At 45.0% G+C, this 11,896-nt stretch overlaps 1 protein-coding gene across 1 annotated transcript; it reads left to right on the top strand.

Moving 5' to 3' along the window:
* Nucleotides 1–8,271: 8,271 nt before the first annotated feature.
* Nucleotides 8,272–11,452, top strand: TBCC (tubulin folding cofactor C). Its single transcript, XM_083495976.1, has one exon. It carries the CDS (start codon nucleotides 9,039–9,041, stop codon nucleotides 10,050–10,052), a length of 1,014 nt encoding a protein of 337 aa, XP_083352102.1. The 5' UTR covers nucleotides 8,272–9,038; the 3' UTR covers nucleotides 10,053–11,452.
* Nucleotides 11,453–11,896: the final 444 nt, after the last annotated feature.

Below are 11,896 nucleotides of genomic sequence, written 5' to 3'. Positions count from 1 at the left end.
CACTCTAGAATAGCCTAGGAACCCTAGGACAAAAGTGGCAACCCAACAGAGGTACTCGTCTGTCACTATTGCTGCTGCAGGCTTCCCTTGTGGTTGGAATGACAAAGGGTAGAGAGTTTTCTTGCCTCTTCAAATGCTCGATGGCTGACTGGTTGCCTGGGGAAAGAGAAGGACAACATACAGATAATAATGCACTAAGGGTAGCAGCTGCAACCAGAGTTACCTGTGAATGGCCACATGATGAAAATAAATGATTAGGAAAGGATGCCAGCACTGATGTGTCTTCATGGAGCCACACAGGAGGGAGAGAGGAAAAACCCCAATATGCAAGCAAAGTCTTTGTGCAGGGCTTCCACTGATGAGCCTCATTTAGTTAAATCCGATCCATGTGTCAGCTAGGCTCCCCAACCAATCAATGTGATCTCAGATCTTAGGCCCCCTGGGAACTGCACCTTGCGCAGTGTCACCAGTTGGAAGAGATAATATTGCCATTAAGAAAATGTTTCCTGAATTTAACAGTGATCAGAGCTCAGGCCTGACTACTGAAGGCCATTGTGCCTGAGGCCGTTGGACAGGAGCCCCCAGAGAAACCTCCCTCTGGTCCGCTAGGGCCAACAAAGCCACAGCCCAGACCCTCATGGGCATTTTCCCCTGAGCCCGAAGAACCAGATGTGTCTCTTCACACATCACCAGTCCAGGAGTGCACCAAGTAGAAGCTATGGAAGAAGAATGGCGCCTGTTTTCAGACCAGATGGTTGGCTTTTTAAGGCTCTGGAATTATCTATGGGAGACAGAGTCTGGAGGAGGTAATCTGCAGACAGGGGCTAAAAAGCAATACAGTGGTACCTCGGGTTAAGTACTTAATTCGTTCTGGAGGTCCGTTCTTAACCTGAAACAGTTCTTAACCTGAAGCACCACTTTAGCTAATGGGGCCTCCCGCTGCTGCCGCGCCACCGGAGCACGATTTCTGTTCTCATCCTGAAGCAAAGTTCTTAACCTGAAGCACTATTTCTGGGTTAGCGGAGTCTGTAACCTGAAGCGTATGTAACCTGAAGCGTATGTAACCCGAGGTACCACTGTAGTCTGCTCTCAACATTTGCTGGAGTGAGTTGCTCACATGGGCCTCCAAACTTGCCTTTTTCACTGTGGATTCTGGCATTAGTCCAGAACACACACACTCAGTGGAGGAATCTGCATCAGAACTCTTGCTGCTAGCTACAAATTGTTTTCCTGTCACATAGCCACTTCTCCCCATGTAAGCCCACCCACCAACTGTGCTCTAGTTAGCCTGTCAGTCCTGCTGACTATATGACCTACATAACAGGTTTAGATGGCATTAGCTACAGCTAAGTCTTCCTGAAGCTATTACAAAACTTTGGAACCACTCTCTGGGAAGAGGTCGGGAAAGTTTCTGCACTAAGTAGTTACTACAATCACACTCAAATTTTAACAAGCCCTGGTTCTAGAGCTTACTAAAAAATAAAAAAACCACCAACATTTTGTTGTTGTTGTTGTTGTTGTTGTTGTTGTTGTTGTTGTTGTTGTTAATAGTTCAGAGACAGCAGCTTCTTGAAAGCCACCCATTGGTCAGAACACCACGGTGGCAGCAACATTCTCAATATGCTTTCCAACTAAACTGGACACAATGATAATTTTCTAGATACCATAATTTACACTTCATCGTTGTCTACACCAAAGTTTCTCAAACAGTGGGCCTCAAACAGTGTTACAGTCTGTCCACTGTCTCCCCACTTGCTGGCCCTATGCCCTAGCTGTGCTTTAACCATTTGGTTAGATCCATGCCAGTACCAGCAACTTATTTACATACTGAGTAAGGCTTTTGACAAAGTCCCCCATGATATTCTCGCAAGGAAGCTGGTAAAATGTGGGTTGAATGAAGTACGGTAACTGTTAGGTGTATTTGTAGCTGGTTGACTGACCGAACCCAAAGAGTACTCATTCATGGTTCTTCATCATCCTGGAAAAATGTGACAAGTGGGGTGCCACAGGGTTCTGTGTCCTGGGCTCATTGTTGTTTGACAGCATTAAAAATGACTTGGATAAGGGAACTGAGGGGATGCTCATCAAATCTGCAGATGACACCAAACTGGGAGAGGTAGCTAATGCCACAGAAGACAGAATCACAATTCAAAATGACCTTAACAGATTGGAGAACTGGGCGCAAGCTAAAAAATGAATTTCAATAATGACAAATGTTAGGTTCTGCACTTAGGCAGGAAAAACCAGATGCACAAATAAAGGATGGGGGACATCTGGTTTACTAGCAGTACTTGTGAAAAAGATCTAGGGGTCTTGGTGGACCACAAGCTTCACATGAATCAACAAACAGTGTGATGAAGCAGCAAAAAAAGCTAATGCTATTCTAGGCTGCATCACCAGAAGTATAGTGTCCAGATCAAGGGAAGTAATAGTACCGCTCTATTCTGCCTTAGTCAGACCACACTTGGAATACTTTGTCCAATTCTGGGCTCCACAATTTAAGAAGGATGTTGACAAGCTGGAACGTGTACAGAGGAGGGCAACCAAGATGATCAAGGGTCTGGAAACTAAGCCTTATTAGGAGCGCTTGAAGGAGCTGGGTATGTTTAGCCTGGAAAAAGAGGAGACTGAGAGGAGATATGATAGCCATCTTCAAATATCTTAAGGGCTGTCACATGGAGAAGGGAGCATGCTTGTTTTCTCTTGCTCTGGAGGGTAGGACTCGAACCAATGGCTTCAAGTTACAAAAAGGAGATTCCAACTAAACATTTGGGGGGGAAACTTTCTGACCGTAAGAGCTGTTCAGCAGTGGAACAGACTGGACTCTCCTTCCTTGGAGGTTTTTAAACAGAGGTTGGATGGCCATCTGTCATGGATGCTGTAGCTGAGATTCCTGCATTGCAGGGGGCTGGACTAGATGACCCTGGGGTCCCTTCCAACTCTAAGATTCTATGAGTAAAGGTGGTGGGCAGAGAAGTTCAGGGGGACAGGAAACTATGTCTCCCCACTCTGAGGAGAAAGGCCCCAAGGTGATGTTGAAAGAAATAAGAAATAAAAGGTTAATAGTTAATTGTTGTTTAGTCATTTAGTCATGCCCGACTCTTCGTGACCCCATGGACCAGAGCACGCCAGGCACTCCTGTCTTCCACTGCCTCCCGCAGTTTGGTCAGACTCATGTTTGTAGCTTCGAGAACACTGTCCAACCATCTCGTCTTCTGTCGTCTCCTTCTCCTTGTGCTCTCAATCTTTCCCAACATCAGGGTCTTTTCCAGGGAGTCTTCTCTTCTCATGAGGTGGCCAAAGTATTGGAGCCTCAGCTTCACGATCTGTCCTTCCAGTGAGCATTCAGGGCTGATTTCCTTAAGACTGGAGAGGTTTGATCTTCTTGCAGTCCATGGGACTCTCAAGAGTTTCCTCCAGCACCATACTAACCAATTAATTGACTAAGTGAGAATAGAGAGAAGCTGTTGTAGGAGGAAGAGGTGAATGTAAAGGGGCCGGGGAAGAAGAATGAATGAGAAAGTTGGGGGGGTGGAGATAAGGGACAAGTTGTATGTGCAAGGAGAATGGGGGAAAGGAATTCAGGAGAAGGGTAAAATTACTTTGAAAGGAATGTGCCAATAGGAAGGGTCATGGGGAGAAAAGGGGACGAAGCAACAATATGTGGGAAGATTAATGGAGAGTAATAAGTGGAAACTAGGTAGGGAAAGAGAGAAGCAGAAAAACAAACCTTTTTTAAAAATAAAAATAAACGTGGATCCCATAAAGTAGGTTGTGCTAAATCCCAGGTCTCCAGATGTTGAAGACTATTCACTCATAGTTAAAGGTAAGACAGTATAAACTGAAATGTTGACTTTTTGGGCCACAGCCAACATTATGCAGGACATCCTTCTGCGACTTTACAAAGTGGTACCTGAATGATACATGTCATTGCAAATATGTGTTTATCCCTGGAGGAGCCAGTGTGGTTTGATGGTTACAGTGTTGGAGACCAACCTGGGAGATCAAGGTTCAATTTTTATTTCAACAAAATTTGTATACCTCTTAAGTCCAAATAAAACTTGCAAGTGTGTATAAAATATGCATTAAATCCCAAATCAGCCATGAAGCTGACTGGGTGACCTTGGGTCAGTCTCTGTCTCTCAGTTATCTCACAGCAATGTGTTGAGGACAAATTGGGAAGTGAAAGAACTATGATGCCACCTTGAGCTCTGTGAAGAAAAGGAAAGATATAAATGGAATGAATAAATAAATAATCATATTCACACTTTACATGCTTATTTTTATTAGTTCTTAAAATAACAAACGAAAGAGATGAGTTATTGCAAATATTACCATCAATATTCAAACAAAAGAAAACAATACCATCTGATAACATAACCATCAAAAGTTTCATTCCAAAAGGAAATTAAAATTGCCCATTCAATACATTATCTCTTGCCCGGATGGAATATGTTAATTTATTGTCATGTCCAATATTTTTAAAATATTCTGACCAGAGGTAGTAGTCTCCCCCTCCCCAATACATTGCAATCAACATTTTCACTCCTATCAAAATATTGGTAACTATTTCCACATTCACATATATCCATACAAACAGTTTAAAAGTCAATTTACTAGATTTCTTGGAATTGAGTATCCAGCAATTTGCTTATTATTTTCTAAGGCTTGCCACCACAAACCTTGAATCTTATAATCTCCTCTATACATGTGTAGACAATCTGCAAGGGAAGTTACCACACCTCCAGCAATTATTATTAGACAGGTTATATATAGGTTTCAATTTGCAAGGCATCAAATACCATTCATGCAACGTCTTGCAATAGTCTTCTTTCAAATGCATTGACAAAAAGTCAAATCTCTGTGTTTCTTTCACATTTTCAGCATTCAGCATGCTTCCCAGGCATAAGAAACTCTGCTGATAAAAATCACAATTTTTTCATGTTCTTTTGAAGGCAGACACACAAACCCATTAAGTTGTGAGCACTGAGCCGGCTAAGTGCTATATAATACACTAAACACTACATTGCCCTTCTACAACCCATCCAAAAAAAAGAAGAAGCAAAAAGCTATTACTTCTTATATGCTGGAAATCAATTACAAGATGGAAATTGAAATCGTTTTAGTTATTGTGTGCCTATCACTTTTGCTCCATGATGATTGCAAATCTCTTGCAAAATAAAATGCACTTACAAGCCTTCGTCAGTTTTGTACAGCTTAACATCCATAGCAGTAACTAGTCTTGCTTGCAGGCCCCAGAATACTTAAACCCTGGTGAAATATTGCTAAACAAGCCATCCAGGTACAATGCAATTCCCTTGCTAGCTTTCCCTCCTTTACAATCCTTTCCTCTTAGGATTTCCAAAGGTTGGTATTACTACATGTGGGGCTGGAAAACTCCCTAACGTCTAATACTGTAATTTTACATCTGACATAAAAGCCAAACAGAGACTATCTCTAGACAGAAGATTATAGCTTACAACAGTTCAGTCAAATTCAGACAGTCACTCCTCACTGTGAGTATAAGGCTGAGCCACGTTTCTACGCATGTGATCCATTATAGCAGAGTGGAGGAAAACTGGTATTTTTCTGCTCAGGCTTCAATCCTATTCACATTTGTCTGGGAGTATATTGAACTCAATGGGACTTACCTCTGACTAAAAATATGGGGGGAAAGACATAAAGCCCATCACACACACACCCAGGGTATATCACACCCTGGAATTCATGGATGGCATCTAAAATTATGAAATAAAACCAAAAGCTTTAATTGATTAGTTTATACTTAACATTAAGCTAGTGCATATTGATATATTTATTTATTCTAAAAATTAAGCTAGTCACACTGCAATCCTGTGCACACTTACCTGAGTATTAAAGCCATTGAACATATTGGGACTGCTAAACAAACATGCATAGGACTGTGTTGATTAAGTTTTTAAATTGGATTTTTTATCAGTTATCCCTTTTGACTGGTTCTGTGGCTTATCAGTGGCCCTCAAGATGTTGTTGGACTCAAACTCCAATTAGTTGCAGCTAGTATAGCAAATGGTCTGGGATGAGAGATGGGAGTCCTACAACAACTGGAGGAAGATAGGTTTCCCATCTTTAGTCTATAATCTGCCCCCAAGGTTTGCAAATTCCTCCAAACTGAGCAGCTTCAAGATAGGCAGTTGTGTTTATAGAGTACCAGTTGATGACCCATCCGATTCTAAATAATGCTTCCCAATAATGATCTTTGTAAGTGTGACCACAGATTCATACAAATTGTTGCCACAAAGTGGCAATTGTAACCAATAATGCTTTGGTCAGGCATTTCTTCTTCCAAAGGATTGCTTAGGCATCATTCTGCATCAGTAACTCCCATACATAAGAAGCAATGCTGGAGCTTTATTCAAGCAGCAGACTTAGAATGTGTCTCCAAACAGCAAAGCATTGTTCACACATGCACACTTATCACACAAAGGATCCTGCATGTCTGAACCAGGCAGCATAGATTCAACAATACAGAGGAAGCTTTCAAATCACCTCACACACAATTGTTTTTCAGTGTAGTTAACACATTCAGCAGTGAATTCTTAAGGAAGTACTGTAATCAAGTTATAGAAAATCAAACACAGCAGGTGGTGGTGCATGGTCATTCTTCTTAGCTAGTAGAGGAATGAGACTGTGATTTTATAATTGTTGGAAGACGCCCAGAGTGGCTGAGGCAATCCAGTCAAATGGGTGGCATATCAATAGTAAATTATTGTTGTTGTTGTTATGATTATTACTACAGTATTAGCATGCTAACTAGTCATGGGATGCCTGTAATCATTTTCTTCTCTAAATCCCTTTTCCTTTTCTAAGCCCAAAAACAAGGACTATCTTATAATGGTGTTTGCATTTGTACGCTTCTTTGAGAGCCCTTTTTTCAGCATAAACTTGAGTGAAAACCTATTTCCAACACCTTCCATGGCAGGCACAGATTGTGAGGAATGAGTAGTAATTTTCACATGAATATGTTTAAGATGTGGTTACCAAACGTCCCCATTTCCCAGGGACAGTCCCCAGATTTACAAATCTGTCCCCAGACAAAATCCATTCCTGGAATGTCCCTGGATTTCATTTAATGTCCCCGGATTTATATTTTAAGTGTTGTAGTTTTATTAGTAGGCAATGAATGTTGTGTGATTGATTCAATGGCACAAGACACATCATATGGAGACTTCTGGAGAGGCAAAATGGCAGGCACCACGGCAGCCAGCAGCTCCTGAAGCCAACCAGAGCCAACTGGCTGGCTCTGGGCTTTTGAGACTGCCGCTGCTGCTGCCACCGCTGCTGAGGTGGAACTGGGAATGCCCAGAGCATCAACTGGGGGAACCACTGACCCCTCCCCTGTGACCCAAATCAAGCCAGGTGCGAGAGTGTCTGGCCACCCAGCCGACTGCCTAGCAGCGCTCCGGGGCCAGTAAAACCCTGCAGCCAACACAGGGAGGAGGAGGAGAGGAGAAAGAGAAGGAAGAGAGAGGAAGAGGAAGGAGAAAAAAGAGGGGAGCCCCAACCTTGCCACGCCGCTGCCACCACTGAGGAGGAGAGGTAGGAGAGCACCGGGAGGCAAGGACACACGGTCGAGCCCAAGCCCGACCCAAACCTACTCCAAGGCGGCTAATGCTCCAAGAGAGCAGACCAGGGCCCAGAGGAGACCACAAAAGAGATTACTTCTTATTTATTTATTTTTTTAAAAAATAATAACTTTTTTTACTCTTTTTTTTTAATAAAAAAAGTGTCCCCGGATTCTTTAGGAAAAAATCTGGTAACCTTAAGAAAATTAGGATGTAACTTTTCTGGGACTTTCCATCACCTCCCATTGCTATGGGTTAAGAACCTAGGGAGTTGTCTTGTACCAAGACAACAGATCTTGGGTCCATCTAGCTGAGCCTTTGCCAAACTGGTACACTTCAGATATGTTGCACTATACGTTCTATTGGTGTTGGGCAGCAGTTGTACAAGGCTGGCCTAGCATTTGTCAGCTGTTCTCTGGGGTTTCAGAAAAATAATTTCCCCTACTGGACCTGGAAATGCCAAAAATGGAACATGGGACCTTCTGCATCAAAGCATATGCTCTAACACAAAACCAGTAGATGAGGGCAGTATCATCTTTCAATTGTTTACAGGGGTGCCTAAACTTTTTTCAAAGAGGGCCAGATTTAATGAAGTTTGATGAGTTGTTTTTAGGATTGAAGTTGCTGAGCTTTTTTTAGGATTTTACCCCAGGACATATGCTGCCATGGGGCGGACTTTGGACATATAGTGAATTATTTGCACCAAAATCTCACCTAGTGTTTTAATTATATTGAAGGAAAACAGCTGTTACTTCTTCCTTCTTTTTAAAAAATGTATTGCATTGCTCCACAACCCTCTGCATCTTTATTTAGACGTGATAATTAAATGCGTGAGGGAACACAACCTTTTCTTTCCGGACAAACAGCAAACTACAAAATGTATGGACCTTTAGAGTGCTTTTGCGGCAACATCTATTACTCTAGAATCCATTTCTGAACACAGCAGCGCCTGATAAATCGCTGTAGCTTAAAGACAGGCTCAATAATTTGCAGTGGGGCAGGCACGCGATTTTCTTTGGTTGCAAATGCAACACCGAAGAGTCCCTTAAGGACTAGCAAACACTGCACGTTTAACAAGCAGGAGCCGAAGTTTACAAAACCCCTTTCCCCGCAAATCCCTCTCTCCTCTTCCGTCCAAAGATCGCTCGACTTCCTCCAGCCCCGGCCACACCCAGCCGTGTTTTGTTTCGCTCCTTCCACCCTCCCTGAGGAGCAGCCGGATGCGCCGGGCGCGGAGCCTTCATTATTGCTACAACCTCCTCTGCCTACTTTTCCGAGCACCGCCGGCGCGGCGCCTTTAACAAACGAGGCTAGCCACGCCCACCCCTTGAGGCCTCCCCAACCAATCGCGAGCGAGGCCGGGCTTAGGGGGCCAATCGACGCCGCCTTTAGTGCGAGGCGCTCGAAGCCGCTCCCTGAGGCGGAGGAACCAAGATGGAGGCTGCTCCAGAGAGGAACGGGGTGTCTCTCGCCGCCGCCGCCGGCGGCTTCGCCCCCGAGGTCCCCGAGAGGCTCCAGCAGCGGGAAGCGGAGCGGAAGGAGGAAGCGGGCCGCCGCCGCCGCGAGAAAGAGTCTCTGGCGGTGCGGGAGGAGCAGAGCGACTACTTCGCTGCCGCCTTCGCGCGGGAGCGGGCGGCCGCCGAGGCCTTGCTGGAGCCGGAGCGGGACGCCGAGGCCGTGTCGGAGGCGGCGCGGCGGCTGCAGGAGCTGCAGCGGCTGCTGACGGACTCGGTGCGCTTCCTGGCTCCCTACGAGGTGCGCCAGGCGCAGGCGGCGCTGGGGAGGCTCCAGGACGCGCTGGCCGAGCGGCGCCTCCAGCTGCAGCCCAAGAAGCGCTTCGCCTTCAAGAAGGGCCTCAGGAAGGAGGCCCAGGAGGCGCCGCCAGTGCCTTCGGCGCAGGAGGGTCAGCCAAGCCGGGCGGAGGAGGAGAAGGAGAAGGAGGAGGAGGAACCTGGGTGCGGCTTCAGCCGGGCCGAAGGACTGGAGCTGGAAATGGGGCCGGCCGAGCTGCTGCAGCGGGACGTGGCGCTTTCGCAGCTGAGCCGCTGCCGGGTGCGGCTGCGGGGCAACCCCAACACGCTGTCGGTGCGCGGCTGCCGGGACTGCACGGTGCTCTGCGGGCCCGTCTCCACGTCGGTGATGGTGGACGGCTGCGACGGCTGCGTCGTGGCCCTGGCCTGCCAGCAGCTCCGCACGCACCGGGCCACCCGGAGCAGCTTCTACGTGCAGGTGACCTGCCGGGCCATGCTGGAGGACTGCAGCGAGGTCCGCTTCGCGCCCTACACGTGGACGTACGAGGGCATCGACGCCGACTTCGAGACTTCCCGGCTTGACAGGAGCAGGGACAACTGGAAGCAGGTGGACGACTTCAACTGGCTGGCTAGGAACGAGCCCTCGCCGAACTGGAGCGTGATCCCCGAAAATGAGAGGATCACGGACTGGGATTGAACCCGTGATAGTAGCCCCTTCGCCTCCGCAGAGGGGACTAGATAGTGCCTGCTGCATTCTGGAAACGGCTTACCAAAGGATGCAGTTAGAGATACCAGATTGATGTCCTTTTCTTTTTCCCGGTATTGGTTTAGGCAGTGTAATAATCAGGGGCCAAACACAGCCTGGTGGCTCTTGCTACCTAATGAATGGTGCTGACGCCTTCTGTTGTGCGCACTCTGTGTTATGCTGTGGCTGCCTTAATATTTCTCCAAATTCTGTTATGGTGGTGCTTTCTCATCTCTGCCCCCGCTTTTAAGATGATAAGATGTGCCATACCACTAAAGTACTCTTGGTTATCTGCCCATTGTGCAGGTTTAAAAAAAGATAGTGCTTTGGATGGTGAAGTGCTTCAGCTCTGTAACACATTAGCACCAGTGCAAATGTTGAGGAAAGTATAACCTTATCTAATGGCTAAATTGATACTTGTAGTTAAAGCTGAAAAAAAACGTTGACAACAATTAGTATACCACATGTCTGCCAAATAAGCTTATTCAGGAATGTGGCACATGTATATCAGAGATGCTACAAGTCAGAATAGGGGTGTCAAACCATCCCTGCAAGTGGCTGCCTAACCTTTTAAACAATTCAAATTATGCTTTATTTCCAGAAGCAAACTTTGGATGGACTTCCACTTCAGTTTCAAATGTCCGTAATAGAATATACTTTCGTCTGCTAGAAGACATTAAGGGATTACCTGCACCACCTGCAAAATGTCACCAAAACGTGTTGCTGAATTACGGTGTTTGTAAGCTTTAGTTCACCTTTGCACCTAGAGCTGACAAATACTCTAATCCCGAACAAGTGCATATAATTGGTTTTGGTTTCAATTAACGCTGTACCTGCAAGTTTTTGAAAGGTCTGTGACCAGCCAAAAATGTATACATGCATTAAACAACTAAAGCACATGCTTAATTCTCCCACAAAAATCATTGTGAAATTAAAAGTGCTGAACTCTAGCTAGATTGTGCCCACACATTTATTGTGCTGTATGCAAGAAAACTACTTTGACAGTAACCATACGAAACTTCATATAGCATTTTCATGTTTCTGTACAAATATGAAATTGTCTGGACATTTCAAAGTCTTGATGTACTGTCCATGTTATTTCCGCAAATGTCATTTTGGATTAAAACAAACTAGTCACTGTTAGAGGTAATGCCTTTGAGCTCAGTATTGTTGGCCTGTCTATAAACTCTATAAAATCGGTCTTCATTACTGTTTGACTGTAACAAAAATCATTTCCGTTCCTTGTGTTATTTTAGTATTTATATGAAAGTAGTTAAGAACTTACTGGTTTTATAAAATATTGATGGCTTTTCCCTGTTTACAAGATGATCGGATTAAAAAGTCAAAAGTGACTGGTTTCTTGTGAATTTTGTTTTACAAGTGGTACTCAACCTCTTAATATCTCTGTGACACTGGGAGAAGGTTACATAATTCACAGGCCATTTCTCACTCTCCCACAAGCAGAGGGAGAAACCAGAGGTGGCATATCTTGAGTGCTCTACTGCTGGTAGCTCTGTGAATTCCAATAATTAATTGGATGAATGGCTCCTGGTACCACACACACCCTAGCAAGCTGTTATAGGTGAGAAGGGATAGTGTTGTTGATCCCTGTTGTGCAGCTTGGATCCAGGAATATATTGTGTGAGCAGAAATGTGCTTGTACAAGACAGCCCTGCCAAATGATTCTATTTTCTTTATCCTGCTGCAAAATGACTACCATTCCAGAAGATCCCTTGACTCTTGAAGCAGCTTTCAGAAGGGGCAAAGAGGGCTGTAGTGTGTGAGTGGGGGAGAAA

This window comes from Podarcis liolepis (assembly GCF_965112155.1).
Source record: "Podarcis liolepis genome assembly, chromosome: 3".
Classification (NCBI taxonomy): Eukaryota; Metazoa; Chordata; class Lepidosauria; order Squamata; family Lacertidae; genus Podarcis; species Podarcis liolepis.
This window is presented reverse-complemented; position numbering and strand designations above follow the sequence as displayed.